General features: G+C 43.3%; 2 protein-coding genes across 2 annotated transcripts in view; both read left to right on the top strand.

The window, feature by feature from the left end:
• Positions 1 to 249: 249 nt before the first annotated feature.
• Positions 250 to 13,473, top strand: ARL9 (ARF like GTPase 9). The gene is made up of 4 exons (XM_037034233.1): positions 250 to 772; positions 6,371 to 6,533; positions 7,881 to 8,056; positions 13,027 to 13,473. The coding sequence occupies exons 1-4, from the start codon at positions 551 to 553 to the stop codon at positions 13,204 to 13,206; spliced, it is 741 nt and encodes a 246-aa protein (XP_036890128.1). The 5' UTR covers positions 250 to 550; the 3' UTR covers positions 13,207 to 13,473.
• Positions 13,474 to 17,214: 3,741 nt separating this feature from the next.
• SPMAP2L (sperm microtubule associated protein 2 like) overlaps positions 17,215 to 19,668 on the top strand; it is a 45,238-nt gene continuing 42,784 nt past the window's right edge. Inside the window, exons 1-2 of the mRNA XM_037034117.1 lie at positions 17,215 to 17,908; positions 18,675 to 18,807. Coding sequence (XP_036890012.1) covers positions 17,215 to 17,908; positions 18,675 to 18,807 — 827 coding nt within the window. The remainder of the gene's footprint in view (positions 17,909 to 18,674; positions 18,808 to 19,668) is intronic.

Below are 19,668 nucleotides of genomic sequence, written 5' to 3'. Positions count from 1 at the left end.
GGTCCTTTGGCGATGCCCAGTATTGTGACCCTTCGGGGTTCTCTCAGTGGGAGTCCAGGGAGCTTGAGTGGGCGTGGGGATGATTCGGTAGAGGGGAGATGCTTAGATCTGGTCTTGTGTGGAAGTCCGTCCTAGCACAAGGAAGTCACGCCATACTACTACGTCTTCCCGAAGCGGCACCTGGGGGCACTTTTTCCTGCACCGACGGTGTGCCACGCTGCCGCGCTGGGCTTTCAGCTTCCCTTTGTCTGGGCTCCACCCTGCCTCTAGCACCCCTGCCTTACCGTGGTCACTCCGCCTTCCGCCCTCAGGTCTGGTGAATGGGCAGCTCGCAGCCCTGGGAGCGCGCTAGCAAGAGATGCCCGGTGGCAACCTACACGCCGTAGGGCTGGCGTCGGCCACTGAGTGAGGTCTGCGCCACGTGGGTCTGTCTACGTCCCTGCCTGGGTCTCACGAAGGGGTACCACGCAGGGGCCACACCAGCCGGGACCCAGGGCGGCTGCTCCAGCGTGCAGGGCACGCAGGAGGGAAGGAAACAGGAGCTGTGAAGATGGAGAGAGGGAAAGTGAAAAAGAAAGAGAAGGGAAAGGAACCAGAGAAAGAGAAAATTCGGGGAAGAGGAAAGGAGGAAAAAGACAAAAGGAAGGAGGAGAAGGGGAATGAGAAAGGGAAGGAAGAGGAAAAGGAGAAAGAGAAGGAACAATTTAAGGGAAAAGAAGAGAAAGAGAAGGAGAACAACAGCGTCTTGGCAAAGCCTCTCCTGGAACTGCCGGTAAGAGACTGGTGCCCCGGACCTCTCGCCAAGGCCATTGTCCGGACTTCAGGCGTGAGTGCCAGCTCTGTTACGTCCCAGGCCCCGGCCGGAGCGAGTTAGGTCTCTTTCGGGGGGCTTTTTATCTGTGGGTGGAAGGGAACGTGTCAAGCTTCCAACGAATGATTGACCGATTGCCGGACCCTTCTCTCTGACCGCCTGCCCGTCACCCTTAATCCCCCTCAGGTCTCTCGTGTTGAAGAGGCGCAGGTTATGGCCGGTCTCCGGCTCCATCTCTGTCCAGCACTCAGAACTAGGTCGCAGACCGCCCACACCACGAAACCCCGCCCTGAGCCCTCGCTGCACACAGGCCCTCAACCCGAGCCCTTTCTGTTGAAAATAAGTTCTTCGGTGGAAGGTGCAGGGTTCCTTAATGTGTGCCGAATGTGGTTTTGAGTGGTCTGGACCTTTTCTGCAGCCGTCGCGGTTACTGCCTCCATAGTTTTCAGACCTCCAGCGTCCAGAAGGGTCACAAAGGTTTGAGTGAGCTCTCGCAGGCCAGGCATTGTAGTCACAAAAAGACAAACGCCTGTGAGTCCATTTGTATGAGATGCCTAGAGTGAGCAAAACCGGAGCGACAGAGTAGAATGGAGGTTTCCAGCGCCTGGAGAAAGGGGGAGAGGAGTTAGTATTTAATGGGTACAGAGTTCATTTGACAAGATGAAAAGAGTTCTGGAGATGGATGCTGGTGATGTTTGCACCACATTATGAAAGAATGGATTTCATACCACTGAACTGTATACCCTTAGAAGTGGTTAAGATGATAAATCTTGTTATGTGTATTTTAACACAATTTAAAAATTGGGGCTGGGTTGGGGGAGGAAAGTAAAACCAGGCATTGTTTGGATCAGCTGAGTGGGCTCTGCGCTCCTGGAGTTCCTGGGCTCAGAGCTACTTTCTGGTTCTAAACAATGGTAGAACCAGAAAGGTAGATTATTAAGGTAGATTCGACCTCTGGAGAAACACAGACTACCTAGATCCACGTTTAGTTAAAGGAATAATTTTTGACATGGAACAGTTGAGTTTGGAGTCACAGTTTGTGTCTGTACTCTCGCTTTCCAGTAATCCCAGATTTCCTTAGGAGATTATGAACAGGAGGCAAGCATGTGTTTTAGACTAAAAAGTAAGCAAAATATGAAGCATCGGGGCCTGCAAAATTTCTAGATAGGTGAACTTAGGGTGAGCAATGCGGTTGGAAAGGGAGTAGGGAACTCGTGTTGTTTGTTTAAGATTTTGTTTCTTTTTAGGGGAGAAGGGAAGGAGAAAGAGAGGGAGAGAAGTATCAATGTGACAGAAACATCAATCAGGTGCCTTTTGTACAATCTGTTGCCTCTCATAGGCACCCCAAATGGGGACTGAACCCACAGCCCAGACATGTGCCCAACCAGGAGCCAGACCCATGACCCTTTGCTTTGTGGGACATGCCCAACCAGCTGAGCCACACTGGCCAGGGCAGGAACTATTTTTACTCAATATTTCGCACGATCTAAGAGGCCATGATTTTGGATACCACTGAGAAAGAAAAGAAGAAAAAAAATGTTTCCAACCAAAGTAAGATGTATCATGCATTGTAAAATCCTCATTTTAGACACATTAAAATGTGAACAAAATTTGATCTGGAATGGATGAAATATTGGGGTAGCCTGAGTAGGGCCATGGGTGGAGTTAACGAGGGGGGCACAATCCACACCCTGCAGCCATTTCTTGGTGCCAGCTTTGCTTTAAAGTATTCAACGTTTTCTTTGTACATCAAGTCACTCCTCCTTACCATCCCAGGATGGCATTGTAAGTAACATGTAGATGCAGGTGGGAGGCAATGGAAAGGAGGTTGTGAGAGAGATGGGAAACATTTATGGAAATACCATTTGCTATAAAAGCCATCAAGAATTCACTGTAAAAACATACTTTTTCAAATTCTTTTACTCTCTAGACAGTCTTCATAAAACATGCTCTCTACATAAGTATGTATTGGATCAGATCTTAAGACATTTTACTTGCACATAGATCTTATTTTTTAAAAAAGAGGTAGGCTAGACATTCTAATGCTGTTTGGATCACATTTTTTAAATATATTTTATTGATTATACCATTACAGTTGTCTATTCCCCCCTTCATTCCCCTCCACCCGCACACTCCCTCCCCCACCATTCTCCCCCCCTTAGTTTATAACCACGTGTCTCAAGTTCTTTAGATTCTATATTTCCCCCACTATTCTCACCCTCCCCCCTATCTATTTTCTACCTACCGTCTATGCTATTTTCTGTGCCTTCTCCCCCCTTCTCCCCCTCCCACCCCCCTGTTTCTAACCCTCCATGTGTTCTTCATTTCTATGGTTCCACTCCTGATCTAGCTGTCCTCTTGGTTTGCTTTTGTTTTAGGTGTGGTTGCAATAACTGTGTGTTTGCTGTCCTTTCACTGTTCATATTTTTCATCTTCTTTTTCTTATATAGATCCCTTTAGCATTTCATATAATAAGGGCTTGGTGATGATGAACTCCTTGAACTTGACCTTATCTGAGAAGCACTTTATCTGTCCTTCCATTCTAAATGAAAGTTTTGCTGGATAAAGCAATCTTGGCTGTAGGTCTTTGGATTTCATGACTTGGAATACTTCTTTCCAGCCCCTTCTTGCCTGTAAGGTCTCTTTTGAGAAATCCGCTGACAGTCTGATGGGTACTCCTTTGTAGGTGACTGTCCCCTTATCCCTTGCTGCTTCTAGGATTCTCTCCTTCATTTTGGTCTTGGCTAATGTAATTATGATGTGCCTTGGTGTGTTCCTTCTTGGGTCCAACTTCTTTGGCACTCTCTGAGCTTCCTGGATTTCCTGGAAGTCTATTTCCTTTGCCAGACTGGGGAAGTTCTCCTTTATTATTTGTTCAAATACGTTTTCCACTCGTGGCTGTTTCTTTCCCCCTTCTGGTACCCCTATAATCCGGATGTTGGAACGTTTAAAGATGTCCTGGAGGTTCCTAAGCCTCTCCTCATTTTTTTGAATTCTCATTTCTTCATTCCTTTCTGGTGGGATGTTTTGTTCTTCCTTCTGGTCCATTCCATTGATTTGAGTCCCCGTTTCCTTTCCGTCACTATTGGTTTCCTGGACATCTCCCTTCATTTCAATTAGTTTAGCCTTCATATGTTCCTCTAATTTGTGACTATAATCTACCAGTTCTGTGAGCATCCTGATAAATAGTGTCTTGAATTGTGCTTCTGAGAGGCTGGCAATCTCTCGGTTGCTTAGAGTTATTGGCTCTGGGACTTTGAATTCTTCTTGCGCCATCTTTTGGGCTGTTCATGCCTGTTCCATAGCAGGATCGGAGCCCTAAAGTGTTCACTAGAGCAGGGCAACTAAGTCTCTGGGTTGTGACGTTGTATGTGGGGGCGGGGTCAAAGAGGGACAATGGCTTCTTTCTGCCGCCTGCCGCCGCGGCCCCCACCAGCACCGCAGCCACCACCGTCACCAAGCCCATGCGTTTCGTTCCACTGCACGTGAGTGTGCCACCGCCGTCAGCCCTCCACCACTGAGTTCGCCCCCTGGGGCCTGCATGGTCCATCTCACTGTGCGAGAATGTGCGACAGCGGTCAGTCTGCCCCACACCCCAACTCGTTCTGGTCTGCCTGCGCACGTAGGTCGGGGGATCTGTCCTGCTCGACCCTGCTCCACTGCTGGCTCCGCCTCTCTTACCATCCCCGTTGAAAGGTTCGTAGTTGTCGGACTTCCGTATAATTCCGTTTTCTGGTCTTTGGGTGTGTCCTAGTTCTCCAAACCTTTGTTGTATTCAAACTTGGTTGTGGGAGAAGGCACAGTGTTTCCACCTATGCCTCCATCTTGGCGGAAGTCCTGGATCACATTTTTTTTAAACCAGAAATCCAGTCTAAAGCTCATGTCACCATTTAGTGTTCAAGAAGAAAGATATATAAGATAATTGTTATTTTTAAACCTAGTGTGTTGTGCGTGAGAAACCCCTTTAGTAGGCTATTTGGGAAACAATTAACTTTCTATGAGCGGTCTGGCCATATTGTTGCTCATTTATTACTTAGGGCTATTAGGATGCTCGTCTGTGCACCCTAAACTTTCTATTTCTTTCTTCATACCAGCCTGCTCTTATTGTTTCTCATTTGTCATAAAAATTCCTAAGGCTGGTATGTTGGTGGAATGTTTCTATCTAAAGTTTTACATTTAATTCAAAAGGCTTTAACATCAGATTTTAAAATAAATGTTTGTTTGCCTGGAAATTATCACATTAAGTGAGATAAGCCAATCAGAGAAAGACAGATACCACAAGATCTCACTCATATGTGGAATCTACTGAACAAAATAAACTGACAAAGAAAACCAGAGAGGCATAGTTGCATGAAACAGACTGACAGATCTCAGAAGGAAGGGTTTGGGGGGCGGGGACTGGATAAAGAAGGCGAAGAGAGTAGCCAAAGAACATATATGCATGACCCATGGACACAAACAACAGGGTGATGAAACCCTGCGGAGTGGGATGGCAGGGTCTGGGTGGAGGTGGGCAAAGTTGGGGGGGTGGGTAATGGGGGACATTTATGATAGTGTAAATGATAAAAAAATAAGATAGACCCTGGTTGGTGTGGCTCAGTGGATTGAGTGCAGGCTGCAAACCAAAGGGTCGCCAGTTCGATTCTCAGTCAGGGCATATGCCTGGGTTGCAGGTCATGTCCTTGGTGGGAGGCACACAAGAGGCAACCGCACATTGATGTTTCTGTCCCTCTCTTTCTCCCTCCCTTCCCCTTTCTCTAAAACTAAATAAATAGAATCTTTTTAAAAATAAAAAATAAATGCTCTTTTGTGGTTGGAACTGGTTTAACAATTTCTGTAATCTTGGCCTTTCATTTAATTGTGATACTTATATTTAAGAGTATAAAAGGGGAATCTTGCGTTTTAATCTAATGATCTAGTTGGGAAGACAAGACTGATTAATGAGACCTTAGATGCTTATATACTGAATGGCGTAGTCAGTACTGAAATAGCGTAGTCAATACCATGTAGGTACCAAGGTCCCAGACAACAAACTGAATCTGGGGCACTCTCCAATGGACATGAACTCAAGAAGCAAATTGAAATCTGAAAATTGCCCTGTGGCCCTGTGGTCTCTGGTGCCTTTCAAAAATCTTGATATATATATATATATATATATATATATATATATATAATGTGTATATATCTATATATATTTAGATATATATATATATATAACTATATAGATATACCTGTAGATCTCTGTATATATATGTATCTGGATATGTAGATATATGTATATATAGACATATATACATGATGTGTATTATATTTATTTGATAGGTCGAACAGGAGTTGAGAGATGGAGAAGGAATGTTCAATTAACATCACATAACTCATAAGATATGAGTTGTTTGGTACATTTTGTTCTAGACCAATGAAATGTTTTGTGAAGTTTTATTTTGGTTTACAATCCCACAAGTATTATTGGGTCTTACCACAGGCAGGCACACACTGCCAAGGACCAGGAACACATGGCCCTGATAGCATAGGATTATTGATTTATCTTTTGTTTCACAGGAGAAAAATAATCATATTTTAGTGTTGGGCCTGGATGGAGCAGGAAAGACCAGTGTTCTCCACTCTCTAGCTTTAAACAGAGTCCAGCACAGCAAGGCACCCACCCAAGGTTTCAATGAAGTGTGTATCAGCACGGAAGACAGCCAGATGGACTTCCTGGAGAGTAAGCCCTCTTCCTCATTAGTTACATGATAGCCTCACTTTGTTATACCTTGAGCAGGACTTAACATTAACAACATTGGGTCCTTGCAAAAAGTAACACTGGGTCAGACTTTCCTAGATATTTAGAAAGCATGTGTAGTTTAATACTAGGGTGCACTGTGGAGGAAATCACTATGTTCTTTTTATTGTCTCCTTTTTACAGCAGTGGTAATAAAGGGAGTTGAGGAGAAGGCTTTATATTCCCTTCTATAACAGCCTCCCTCCTCCCTTACTACCCCAAATAAATATGCAATCTAAGTAAATAAAGTCATCTTCCTTCTCTGCCTCTGTACCCACAGACAAACCCCAAATTCCATCTTATAAACAGAAGGCAGTCCAGAAGCGCCTACTCTGTAGGAATTCTGGAGACACCACCACTCTAAATATTGCCGTTCCCCACAGATTCACCAGTTCCTCCCGTCTTCTCTGTTCGCTTCTTTCCTTGGAGGATTTCATCCATCCTCCTGGCATTAAGTACCATCTGCATGCTACTCCCGAATTTATCTATCCAGCCCAAACATATCCAAATGTCACCTGACTTCTCCACCTGGTTATCTAATTCTCCTCTTGGACCTAACATGGATGAAACAAAATGCTTGATTTATCTCCACATCAGTTCCTTTCCTTATAATCCACTGGTCAATACCCATCAAGTTGCTCAAGACAGAAAACCAGGAGTCACCCTTGTTTCCTCCTTCTATATCCCCACCTCCAGTAAAACACTGTGAATTTTTCTACCTCTAAAACCAATCTGGAATTCAGCAGTTTCATCCTTTCCGTCTACCCCTATTTGAATCAGAACCTCCATCATCTCCTATTTAGATTACTGCAATCACCTTTTTAATTTTGCTTTTCTACAGTTAAGAAGAGAAAATGGTGGGCAGAGAAATTAGTAAACCTAAAAGTGAATCTTTAAGAAAAAGCATTATTAGGAATTGAGGTTTCAATTTGCCCAGAAGTTATAGAACAAATAATTATTTTGACAAAATAGATAGCTTAAAAATAGCTTCAAAATATAAAAAATGAAAAGGAAGAAGGGAGGAAGGGAGGCCAGACCCAACTAGGGGAGAAATGCACAGATCTACAACTGCAGTGAGGGATTTCAATATATCTTTGTCAATTATTAGCAGGATTGAGGAGAAAAAAATTTGCAAAGACGCATAAAATTTGAACGTAACCAGTAAGTTCAATCTATTGGACAAGTCACCTGTCTGGTGTTCAGAAGTTTGTAAATGGGCCTCCCCCACCCCCTTGGTGGGTGCACCTGTGACGTTGTTGGTGTTTCTTCTTTTCCTACTCCTCTTGGTAGTTGGTGGCAGCGAGCCTTTCCGTTCCTACTGGGAAACATACATGTCCAGGGGAATACTGCTGATCTTTGTGGTGGATTCAGCAGATCACAACAGATTACCTGAAGCCAAGAAACACCTTCATCGACTAATTGAGACAAACCCAATCATCCCTCTGGTTGTGTTTGCAAACAAACAGGTAAAAACCTGTACAAATATAATTTGTACTCCATAGTTTTATCATTAACACAAGAAATAGAAATACCTACTTTTAACAAGTAGATATTAAACAATATGCTGTATAATCAGTTCAATTTATATTTATTAGATCTACTGGATTATAAACACCTTGAGAGTAGAGACTGGTATTTATTTATCTTTCTGTCCCTTATAATATCTTGTAACTGCCTTGGGCATAGTAGGAATCTGACAGATATGTGTTACATTTACTTCAATAAGCATTAACTGATTGTCGATTTCAACAAAGTATTTGTGTCTGCCACTTTTAAAGAAACTGTTTTAGATCAATTGGAGCAGATCTGAGTTTACTTCATACACATACATTAAAAATGTTAAACATCCATGGAGAAGTGGAATGATGTGCACTGCTGGTGGGGGTGCAAAATGGTCTAGCTGCTATGGGAAACAGTATGGCGGTTCCTTAACAAATTAAAAATACAATTTCCATATGATTCACCAATTGAAAAAAATTGAAAGCAGGGACTCAAACAGATATTTGTACACCCAAGTTCATAGCAGAATTATCCCTGTTCAACTTTTGTCATTACAAGGAGCCCCTCCTCCTATCCAACACCCTCCTTTTCCTATTTATTTTCTCTCCAATTCCATCCGTGAATTTATTAACTTGAGACATCGTCCATTAACACTGGATCCATGAACACTGTTACAAAAGTCACTGCAGGCTCTAAGCCTAAATTAATTCAGGAGTCAGGGAGACAATACATTGGGGTGACCGGTGTCCAGAGCTGTAATCAACTCCAGCCAGATACCAAGTATAACATATCAGGAAAAGCCTCACAGGCTCCCAGTGATGGAATCTGATTGGTTCATATTGAAAGAAGAAAAAATAACACATGTTGGATTACTTCTAGAGATTTAAAAACGATCCCCTGAAGCTTAGGGAGAACACCGTGAAAAACCAAAAAGCTGATTACAAATGCAGTTTAAAAGTGAAAATGCTAAAACTTTCACAAAGGACTTAAAAATTATTACTGAAATCTGTGTATTTAGAAAGGGGCCTATCAGAGGTCATTTGCATAAATAATTATTGACATGTGAGAGGCAAAGTAGTATGTTTTGACCTTAAGAAGGTTTGACCTTGCCATGCGGCAGGAGCTCAGGCTTTCTGTCTCAGTTGAATCTTGTCTCTTGCTGACTCTCCTCATGGGTTTTCCTCTTTCAAGCCTTCCCCCTTCTCTCCATCTTGCGCTCTTTCCCTCCATCTGTCCTCCTTTCTTGGCTTCCTTCTCCTACAACTCTATTTTCTAAATCCAGTGTTCCCCTGCTTCTTTCTCTGCCACCCTCCCAAAATTTGATCCAAATTTCTTTGGTTCAGTAGAAATAACAGCCACAAAAGAAAATTCACAATGGCAAATGCTATAATCAATGAAACATGAATGGACAAAAACCAATTAATGAAGGAAATTTCAATTAAGGATAAATTTAAAATAATTGATCCTATTGAATATAATTCCTTTTTCCCCTCTACCAAGGTAGCTTGTTGTTTTTATTAATAGGGCATGAGAGAAGAATCCAGAATCCAAAATCATGCTACTCTTCCCATGCTCACCACTTCATGTGGAAACACCCTGGGCACAAGGAATTCGATGCCTCCCAACCACTAGAATTCTCCTGAAATATACTTGGAAAAAAATCTTCTACAAATTATTATTAGATATTATGGACACCAGGTTCAACCAAGGCATTAACCAGAAAGCTTCTGGGTTTTTTAATTTATTTTTTAATTAATTAATTAATTAATTTTATTTATTTATTTTTAGAAAGGGGAAGGGAGGGAGAAAGAGAGGGACAGACACATCAATGTATGGTTGCCTCTTGTGTGCCCCCTACTGGGGATCTGGCCCGCAACCCAGGCATGTGCCCTGACTGGGAATCCAACTGGCCCACACTCAATCCACTGATCCACACCAGCCAATTTCTAAGTTTTATCTTATATATCCTTTAACTCTCTAATGACACCATCCTCTATACTCCCCCCAGATTAATATAGCCAAATAACGCATCCACAAGAAAAAATATTCATCCCCCACCAGTGCACAACTCTGACATACAGAAGATAGATTTTTGTTGAGGTACAGAACATGATCAAACACAACAGTTGTCAGTGTTAAGCGAATAAGTTAATGGCCATGTTCGAATGCCATAGATAATTACAAACGATTGCAGACACGAGCTTTCAATCACTACTTCATCTCCAATTTGAAATTAATTTAAAAGGGAACTTGAAGCCATGCCGTCTCCATGGCAGGGTCTTTCTGGTTAATGTTCTAGCCGCTTGCTTTGGCAGAGCACAGATTATCTACAGGTTGATGTGTGTTACTCATGTTTTCTTTTCTTTTTTAAAATATGTTTTATTGATTATGCTATTACAGTTGTCCCAGTTTTTCCCCCTTTCCCCACTCCACCCTGTACCCTTTATTCCCTCCAGCAATCCCCACCTTAGTTCATCTTTATGTAAGTTCTTGGCTACTCCATTTCCTATACTGTTCTTAACATCTTATTTTGTACCCAGCAATTTGTACTTCTCGATTTCTGCACCTCTTCCCCCATTCTCCCCCTTATCCCTCCCAGCTGATAGCCCTCCAAATGGTCTCCATATCTATGACTCTGTTTCTGTTCTGCTTGTTTGCTTAGTTTGTTTTTTAGATTCAATTGTTGGTAGTTGTGAATTTATTGCCATTTTAATGTTCATGATCTTCTTTTGATGTTTTGATCTTCTTTTTCTTAAATAAGTCCCTTTAACATTTCATGTAATAATAGTTGGTGATGATGTATTCCTTTTGTTTTACATTGTCTGAGAAGCACTTTATCTGCCCTTCAATTCTAAATGACAGTTTTTCTGGATAGGGTAATCTTGGTTGTAGGTCCTTGCTTTCCATCACTTTGAATACTTCTTGCCATTTCTTTCTACCTTGGAAAGTTTCCTTTGAGAAATGAGTTGACAGTCTTATGGGAACTCCTTTGTAGATAACTATTTGCTTTTCTCTTGCTGCTTTTAAGCTTCTCTCTTTATTTTTAACATTTGGCATTTTAAATATGATGTGTCTTGGTGTGGTCCTTTTTGGGTCCAACTTGTTTGGGACTCTCTGTGCTTCCTGGACTTGTATGTCTATTTCCTTTGCCAAATAGGGAAGTTTTCTTTCATTATTTTTTCAAATAAGTCTTCAATTTCTTGCTTTTTCTTTTGTCCTTCTGGCACCACTATAATTCAAATATTGGTACCTTTGAAGTTGTCCCAGAGGCTCCTTAGCCTATCCTTGTTTTTTGTTTTTTTGAGTTCTTGTTTCTTCCTTTTGTTCCAAATCATTGGTTTAAATCTTAGCTTTATCCCCTCCATTGTTGGTTCCCTGTATATTTTTCTTTATTTAATTTAGCATAGCCTGTATTTCTTCCTTTTTAATGGTGTTGAAGTACCCAAGAGATCCTTGAGCATCCTAATAACCAATGTTTTAAACTCTGCATCTTATAGATTGCTTATCTCTATTTTGTTTAGTTCTTTTTCTGGAGTTTTTTTTCTGTTCTTTCATTTGGGTCATATTTTCCTTTGACTTCTCATTTTGGCAGCCTCCCTGTGTTTGTTTCTATGTATCAGATAGAGCTGCCTCACTCCCTGTCTAGTAGAGTATTGTATTGTAGAAAGTGCATGGGTAGGTTGGATAGGATGGAGTCTTAGGAGATCAGAGGGGCAACCCACGTGATGGGCAACTCCAGGTTGATGGAGTCTCTAATACGATGTCACTGCTTTGTGGCTCTCTGTTGGGGAGGGCTCAAAAAGGGGATCATGCCACTGCCTGGCCCCAGGAGTTTTGTTCAGGAGAAAGCTGTCACCCAGCACTTCTCAGATGCCAGATACTTTATTTCCACATGCCACTGTGTCCTACCAGCTGCTTCCCCAGGGCTGGAGCCCAGAGGGAGTGAGTCTGTGTAAGTCCTAAGACTGTTTCAGGCCCTTTAAGAGGAGACTCCTGAGAATCCTGGTTTCTTCCACTATCCAACCCCCTTGATTTTTATAGCCAGAAATTATGAAGACTTATCTTCTTGGCACTGGAACCTGGCCTGGGTAGTCTGATGTGAGGCTAGATCCATTGCTCCTAAGGTATCCTTCCCAATTTCTATCCACCACCAATGGGTGTGTCCATTAGGAGTCTCTCTGCCTTTTTGCATGTCTCCCTGTCTCCGAGACTCTGCCCTCTCCTACCCAGGATGATGGTGAATTCTTTTTTTTTAAAGATTTTATTTATTTTTTTTCTTTGGAGAGAGTGGAAAGGAAGGAGAAAGAGAGAGAAAGAGAGAGAGAAACATCAATGTGTGGTTGCCTCTCATGCACCCGCTTCTTGGGACTTGGCCTGCAACGCAGCCTGACTGGGAATCAAACCAGTGACTCTTTGGTTTGCAGGCCAGTGCTCAATCCACTGAGCTACACCAGCCAGAGCTGAATGTGACTTCGTTAATACCTTGGTTGTCAGACTTCCATACAGCTTGATTTTTCTGATGATTCTGGGTGATATTTGTTTTGTAGTCTAGCTGTAATTTTTCCTGTGGCTGTGTGAGAGGAGGTGCTTGTATTTACTTATGCCTCCATCTTCACTGGAAGTTTCCTGTCTTCTCTGATCCTATTCAATATAATTCCAAGGAAACAAATAGGAAAATATAAAAAGTGATAAGCTGATTGACTGCACCAATTAGAAAATCAATTAAGGTATTATATTGGTTTAACTTCATTCCAAATATATATATTTTTGATGATAACTCAAATACTGGTTTAATTCTGTTAAAAAGCTTTCTATTTAAATAACTACTAGGGCCATAGTAGTGGTGTCTCAATATCCTATATATTAAAATGAATGGGGAGTTTTTCAGAACAATAAATGCAAAATAACCAACTTTTTTTTTTCACTCTTGATGAAGGATCTCAAATCAGCCTATCACATTACAGACATCCATGAAGCTTTGGCATTGTCTGAAGTGGGAAATGACAGGAAGATGTTCTTGTTTGGGACTCAAGTGACTGAGAATGGCTCAGAGATACCCTCCACCATGCAAGATGCTAAAGATCTGATTGCACACCTGGCAGCAGGTATGCAGTGACCAGGCCAGGCCTACTGTGCAGCTCCCAATCCAAATGTAATCAGGGAGGGATGAGTGGCAGGCTTGAAGCCAAAGAGTTACACTTTCAAATAAAAAGTAAGCCATTTCCTATTTTCTCAATGCATGGCATATATACAAAGAGAATGTTAATTGGTTAAGAGCATCTCTTTATTTAGATTTTGAACTTTAAAAGTATTGGTAACATAATGTATTTAGAGAAATTTCAAGGCTTTTTTAAAAACTTTAAATTACTTTTAAAGATTTTATTTATTTATTTTTATAGAGAGAGGAAGGAAGGGAGAAAGGAGAGAAACATCAATGTGTGGTTGCCTCTCATGTGCTCCCTACTGGGGACCTGGCCCACAGCTCAGGCATGTGCCCTGACTGGGAATTGAGCTGGGGACCCTTTGGTTCACAGGTCAGCACTCAATCCACTGAGCCACACCAGCCAGGGCAAAATTTTGAGTTTTAAGCAACAGAATTAAAGTGAACATTAGCAAGCATTTATCCCAGCTGAAAAACTATTTTGTAGTTTTTCAATGACATGAGATTTATGTTAAAACATTTTAATAAATTTTTCTCTTTGCAAGTAAAAATCCAAGTGTCTTTTCTTTAAGTAAATGTGTATAACACTGTAGGGAAAGAAATATTGGGATACTGCAATGACAAAAAAAGTAAGCACTTTTAAACCTCATAAAAATATAAATTAACAGCCTTTAGAAAATTTTAAGAAAGGCTTCTTTAAAAAAAGATTTTATTTACTTATTTTTAGAGAAAGGGGAAAGGAGGGAGAATGAGAGAAACATCAATGATGTGCAACAGATACATCAACCAGTTGCCTCTCATACACCCCCAACCAAGGATCTGTCCTGCCATCCTGACATGGGCCCTGACTGGGGGTCAAAACAGCAACCTTTTAGTTTGCAGGGGGGTGCCCAGTCCTCTGAGCCACACCCGCTGGGGTGGAAAAGCTTCTCTTTTAGGAGCCTATTATAGTAGATGAGGAACATTGTTGGGATTTGTTTTTGAAATTTTTGACATTTGTCTTTTATATATAAGCTCTTTTTGCTAGATATATTTTGTAAGAGAAGTAACTCTTTGCCCAGATACTATATAAATCCAACTTTTAGCCTATTGTCTTGATGTTAAAAAAAAAGGGGGGGAGGGCTTTCAGTTTCCAGTCTGGCATATGAGAAGCTTGGAAGCCTCCACTGTTCTAACAGCAAGTAATAAGCTGAACAGACTGAAAAATCAACAGTTCTTCTAGGATCCGTAACAGAGATGAGAACATTGGCAAACCGCTGCTGCCAAGATGAGAGAAACCAACAACAGAGTACAGAGAAGGACAATTTACCACAGCAGAGACTCACAGTGGGAAACACGCTCGAGAGCCAGTGCCAGGGTAGGGTGACCAGAGCTGCAATTCACAAATTGCTGGAGGCTCCATGAAGACCACTCCAGGCTCTACTCTGAGAGTTAAAAACTCTAGAGTGACCCAGTCATACTGGGGTCCCCACAAGCTTGTGAAATTTACCTCTAGAAGCTGGATCAGATTCCCATCATAAATATCAAAGGAAAAAACCCTTGTGTGTCCATGGTTGGAGAAAAAGAACCATTTTTAAATATGTCACAGTATTCTATCCTTCTGAACAAGGCCTGCCCTCTGAGAGGAGATGTTAGACTGTGTGCCTTTAATGTCACTAGCTTTCTCACCGTCAGAGTTGCAGGATAATCTTTAACAGTATGAGGTAACAACAGCCATTCCAGGGTCTAATGTCAGACCTCCTTTCATCTGGCCTATGGAGATTGAACCCTGGATTTTCAGCCTCTGCCCCAAGGATGGCCATGAACTGGCCCCTGAACAAACCCCTTAACCATCTTGTGTCCTAGTCTTCACTCTGGAAAAGAACTAAATCACATGCAGACTACTTCCATCCCTGAACTCTCATTCTACGAGGCATCTTTTTATTATGTTTTATAGGGCGGTCAGGGGAATATATAAGCTTCTGGATGCTGATTTCAAAGACGATGCCCAAACCTTTGAGATAGGAAGTACTATCTCTCTCTGTTCTTCCTTGTTTCGCCTTGATGTTCTCATGTTTTGATTTTAGATTTTGCATTTTGGCAATAAATGTTGTGGCTGGTGTTTTCCCTTAAGTGAACAGCTAATGAATGCTAACGTGGTCACGGCTTGATGCTGGGGATGATTAAAGCAAAGACTTGAGATGCTCTCAGGCTGTCAAGGGAGGTACATATCCCAGGGTTTCTAATGGAAATGGCCCTCAGCCAAGACAGGTCAGAGTGTTGCAAAGAGCCTATGAGAGAAGAGGTCTTCCCAACAGGCCTCTTGGGGGTGGCGTTCATTACTTTGGAGAACTTACCGCAAACTGGCATCTCTTGCCAGCCTTCCAAGCTCAGAAAATTTAAGTTCAGTAAGTGCACTAAGAGTAGCTCTATATTTTTATTTATTCATTTAGGAGCCTAAATGAATAAATTCATTATTGAGCATAAATTCATTATTGAGCATAAATTCATTATTCAACTATATGCCCCAAAATGTGTCAGAACTCTTTTAGCTAAAAATGATGGAAATTCAAGTTAGATTTTTGGGGGGTTTATCATACTGGGGAACCTGGGCATGGCCATGGGTGGATTCAGGGGTTCAGAGTTAACAAGGCTTTCTCTCCATCACTTGGCCCTGCTAATCTCTACTTGGCTTCATTCTCAGATTCCCTCGCCAAGGGACTGCTGTCAACACCAAGCCTACAGCAGTCATATAGAGCTCATGATCCCAGAATAAGATGGACCCCCTCCTTTTAAGGCCTCCCTCCAGCAGATCTCAGAGAGGGGCACTGATTGGCTCTGCCAGGGTCACATGTTCATGCTTTAACCAATCCCTCTGGTCATTTTGCCCAGACCAGGGAGGGGGCCGCATTAGCCCCCTCAAGCCATCTGGAAGAAATTCCCCCGAAGAAAGAAGGGGTTCAACTTTTAGAAGAAAAGTGAAGGGATGCTAGGGGGGAAAACACACTAGAAATGACAAGTATTCGCAGTCATTCACTGTGCCCAGCACTGGGCATATATACACCAGCTACCAGGACGGAAAATGTCAAGGTGTTTACATTCCGGCTGGGGAAGCCAACACAAAATTTTTTAAAGCAGAAAAATAATTTAAAATTGGGTAGAAACAAGGATTTGAGATAGAAAATAATGGTGGGAACCTTTAAAAAATTCCTATGGGTTCCGAAAGATCTGAGTAAGTGGATATTTAGGCTGAGCCCCAAAGGATAAAAAAGAGCTGGCATGTGAACAAGGGGAGAAGTGGGCTCCAGGTTCAGGAAGAAGCTGAAACAGGAAATTGCTTGACATCTTAGAGAGGACCAGGAAGGCTGGAATGTAGCCAGAAAGAGCACAACAGCCCACAGTAGCCTGGAGAGAGAGACGGAGACTAGATCACTCACGGGGCACCTTATGATGCAAAGCTTGGGATTTACTGTAAACAGTTTGGAGTGTCATAATTGGAGGTCTACCAAGTCAGAACACCGGTTCGGAAGGCATTGCGGAATCCAGAGGGATAATGGTGGCCTGGACCGCCAATCTCGGCGTCCCTTCCGAGTAAGATTAGGGGACGAAAGCCTATGGAGAATCTGTGTCATGAAACCGAACAGAGACCTGGCTGTGCTGAGTGGCGCTGTGACTAGTCTGGACGTTCTGCACCAGGGCCTCAGCAACCGAGAGAACAAACGAAAGTACTCGCCCTCGACGCACGCCAACAGCTGGTCAGTAGTACGATCCAACTGTCCACGGACACGTGTCTCCGACGCCATTTGACCCACTGGGGGAGCTGGCTTGTGGGCCCCTGGAGCTCATCGCGTCGCCTGGGCAACCGGGGAACACGGGGGGGGGGGGAGTGGGCGGGGACACAGCGAGTCCAGCAGCCTCTGTGTTGGGTAGGGGTGGGCTAGGGTCCGGTGCGGGGCGGCTCCTCATCTTCCTCCCATAGTGCCCATGGCCATCAGCGACCCAGCTAGTCCCAGCGCCCGGTGCAGCGGAGCTCCCCGGACCCACATGGAGAGCCGAGAGTTTCCGGGTTCATTCCAGCTGTTAGATGGGCATGATACGACAGATACTGCTTCTTTGAAAGTTCTCCAAGCGCCCTTAGTACACAGGATTCCCAACCTTCAGGATGAGCCCACGGAGCCTGAGGAGCGGGAAGAGCTGCAGGTATCCGAGGAAGCCCGCAAAAAAGGCCATCGAGAGGAGTGCAAAGAGATCTCCGAGCCCCACAAACGCTATAAGCCATATCCACTTTCTGAACCCCACAAACACTATGAGCCCTACGCTCCCCATGCTCTTCAGGGGCCCCATGAACGCAACGGATCCTATGAATCCTGTGAAGTCTACGAATCCTACAAGCCCCGTGCGCCCAGGGAGTTCCACGAACCCCAGGAATCCTGCGAGTACTATGAGCCCTACGAGCCCTATGAGATCCATGCACCCTGCAAGCCTCAGGAGCCAAGTGCACCGGGTGAACTCCACAAGTTCCACGCGCCCCGTAAGCCCCGTAAGCCTCGTAGGCCCCAAGCTCCCCGCGAGGCCCACAAGTCCCACGAAGGTGAGCTGCTTCCCAGCCCCGCCTTGATGATCTCTCCTTCTCTCGGGATCAGATTCCCGCCATGGGTTCCCTGGTCTTCTCCGAAAGGTAGGTGTTGGGGCCCCTCCAAAGCACTGAGCAACCAGTCCCACCTAAACCTTGGTGTCCTAATGTGAAGGTTTGCATGCTCTCTTTGTTTTAAAGGAAGATTGCTCTAGTGTTGTTTACCTGCTGCCTTGCAGTCACCTCTTTTTGGACCTGAAGGGAGTCTGATGGGAAATTGAGACTGTAGTGATGAGAGAGACTGAATGTCTTCGCTCTCTCCTCCCTCCACCTGATGGCCTCCTGGCTTTTTCACTGATTATCCATTGTCACTTCTTTTGGAAGCCCTTCTTAATTTTTCTCTACAGTTAGTTATTGCATTCCTCTGGGTTGCCACTTTATACCTCTGTTATGGTACTTAAGGTTTTGCATTTCATTGTTATCTTTCTCCCTGGCTAAAGGGAGGATCATTGAAGGAAAGATATTTTTGTCAGTGTTTGATCATCTCATGGTGATACTCAAGAAATGCTATTATACTGTTAAAGTGGTAGTAACAAAACACTCCTTGAGTGAGTATTAAAAGGGTACATTTAACTAAGTGCTTACTGTATACTCAGTCCTCACCAAGTTCATGGGGACAATAGGGCTAATGGGACTTGGATATGAACATCTTTTATTCTGACCACTCCCGCTCACTTCTAACCTTTCAGTGATAACCCAACTCATAAGTTTTGTCCACAGTGGACTTCCAACCCCTCAGTTGACCATGTTTTAAAAATCTTATATTTTCCTCGACTCCTCTTCATCAGTCTTGATTTTATGGTCTGTCCAGTTACTGAAGTGATCTACCACCACACTTCTCGTAACAACACCTCAACCCTGGTGAAACCCAACTACCCACCTTCTGTTTATACAACCAGCTGCTGTATAGAATCCCACAATCATACTGAGTGCTTTTATTTCAGGTTCATGACCACTAATCTCAGTTGGTCCTTGGTACTGCCCAGTAGGCCCACTGTATTCACCTAGTTAGTTCTCACCCCTCCATCCTCACACCTTTGACCCCAAACAGCTGAGGATATTACCTCACACTTTACTGAGGAAATAGAAGCAGTCAGTCACAAAGTGCCTTATTTTGTCAACACTGATCTATTCCTGAATCGGCACCCATGGCTTCTGTATTTTTTCATATCGCAGGGAAGAATGGTGCCTCCTTCTGTGAAAAGAAATATCCTGGACTTGTGCTATGGATTCCACTCTTATCTCCTGAGGAAGTTGCCACAGTTATTTTTTCTGTTTCCTATGGCATCAATTTCTCCCTTTCTAATCAGTCAGTCCCATGAGTATACATTTATACTCCAGGGTCTTCCATCTTGAAATAACCCTTGATCCCCATGTCTTTTTCAGACCCCTCCTGCTCCCTCTATTTTTCTCTTCCCTTCACTGAAAAAAGTTGTTGGAAGAGTTGTCTAATCACTGACTACATTTTATCATCTATCATTCCCTCCTCAACCCACCTAGTTAGGCTTCTTTCCCCTCCACTCCATTCAACTGGTTCTAGTTTACTGCCTTTCTCTCCATCACCAAGCCTGTCAGCCTGTACAGAGATGTCCGTGTCCACATGGATGGTCCACTTGTCCTCTCAGTTCTTTGACCTACTCACTTCAAATGATCTTGTACGTCACTCCATGTTGGGCACGGACGGCCCTGGTCTTTGATGATGTCCACTGTTGTACCATTTCTAAAATCTCTATTTTAAGCACTCTAATCTCTAAACGTGTCCCATCTTTCCACCTCACTCACTCTTCCTTGTACCCCCTCCATCA

The sequence above is a fragment of the Sturnira hondurensis genome, unplaced genomic scaffold (assembly GCF_014824575.4).
Source record: "Sturnira hondurensis isolate 20B ecotype Veracruz unplaced genomic scaffold, ASM1482457v3 Scaffold0022017, whole genome shotgun sequence".
In the NCBI taxonomy this organism is placed as follows: domain Eukaryota; kingdom Metazoa; phylum Chordata; class Mammalia; order Chiroptera; family Phyllostomidae; genus Sturnira; species Sturnira hondurensis.
The sequence above is the reverse complement of the archived record's forward strand: the minus strand, read 5'-3'. Positions and strand labels throughout refer to the sequence as shown.

Excerpts from the sequence above, each read along its gene's own strand:
- ARL9 (XM_037034233.1), top strand. The coding sequence starts at position 551 with ATGGAGAGAGGGAAAGTGAAAAAGAAAGAGAAGGGAAAGGAACCAGAG. Across the intron at positions 6,534-7,880 it reads CCAGATGGACTTCCTGGAGA|TTGGTGGCAGCGAGCCTTTC; the intron begins GTAAGCCCTCTT and ends TCCTCTTGGTAG. Across the intron at positions 8,057-13,026 it reads TTGTGTTTGCAAACAAACAG|GATCTCAAATCAGCCTATCA; the intron begins GTAAAAACCTGT and ends CTCTTGATGAAG.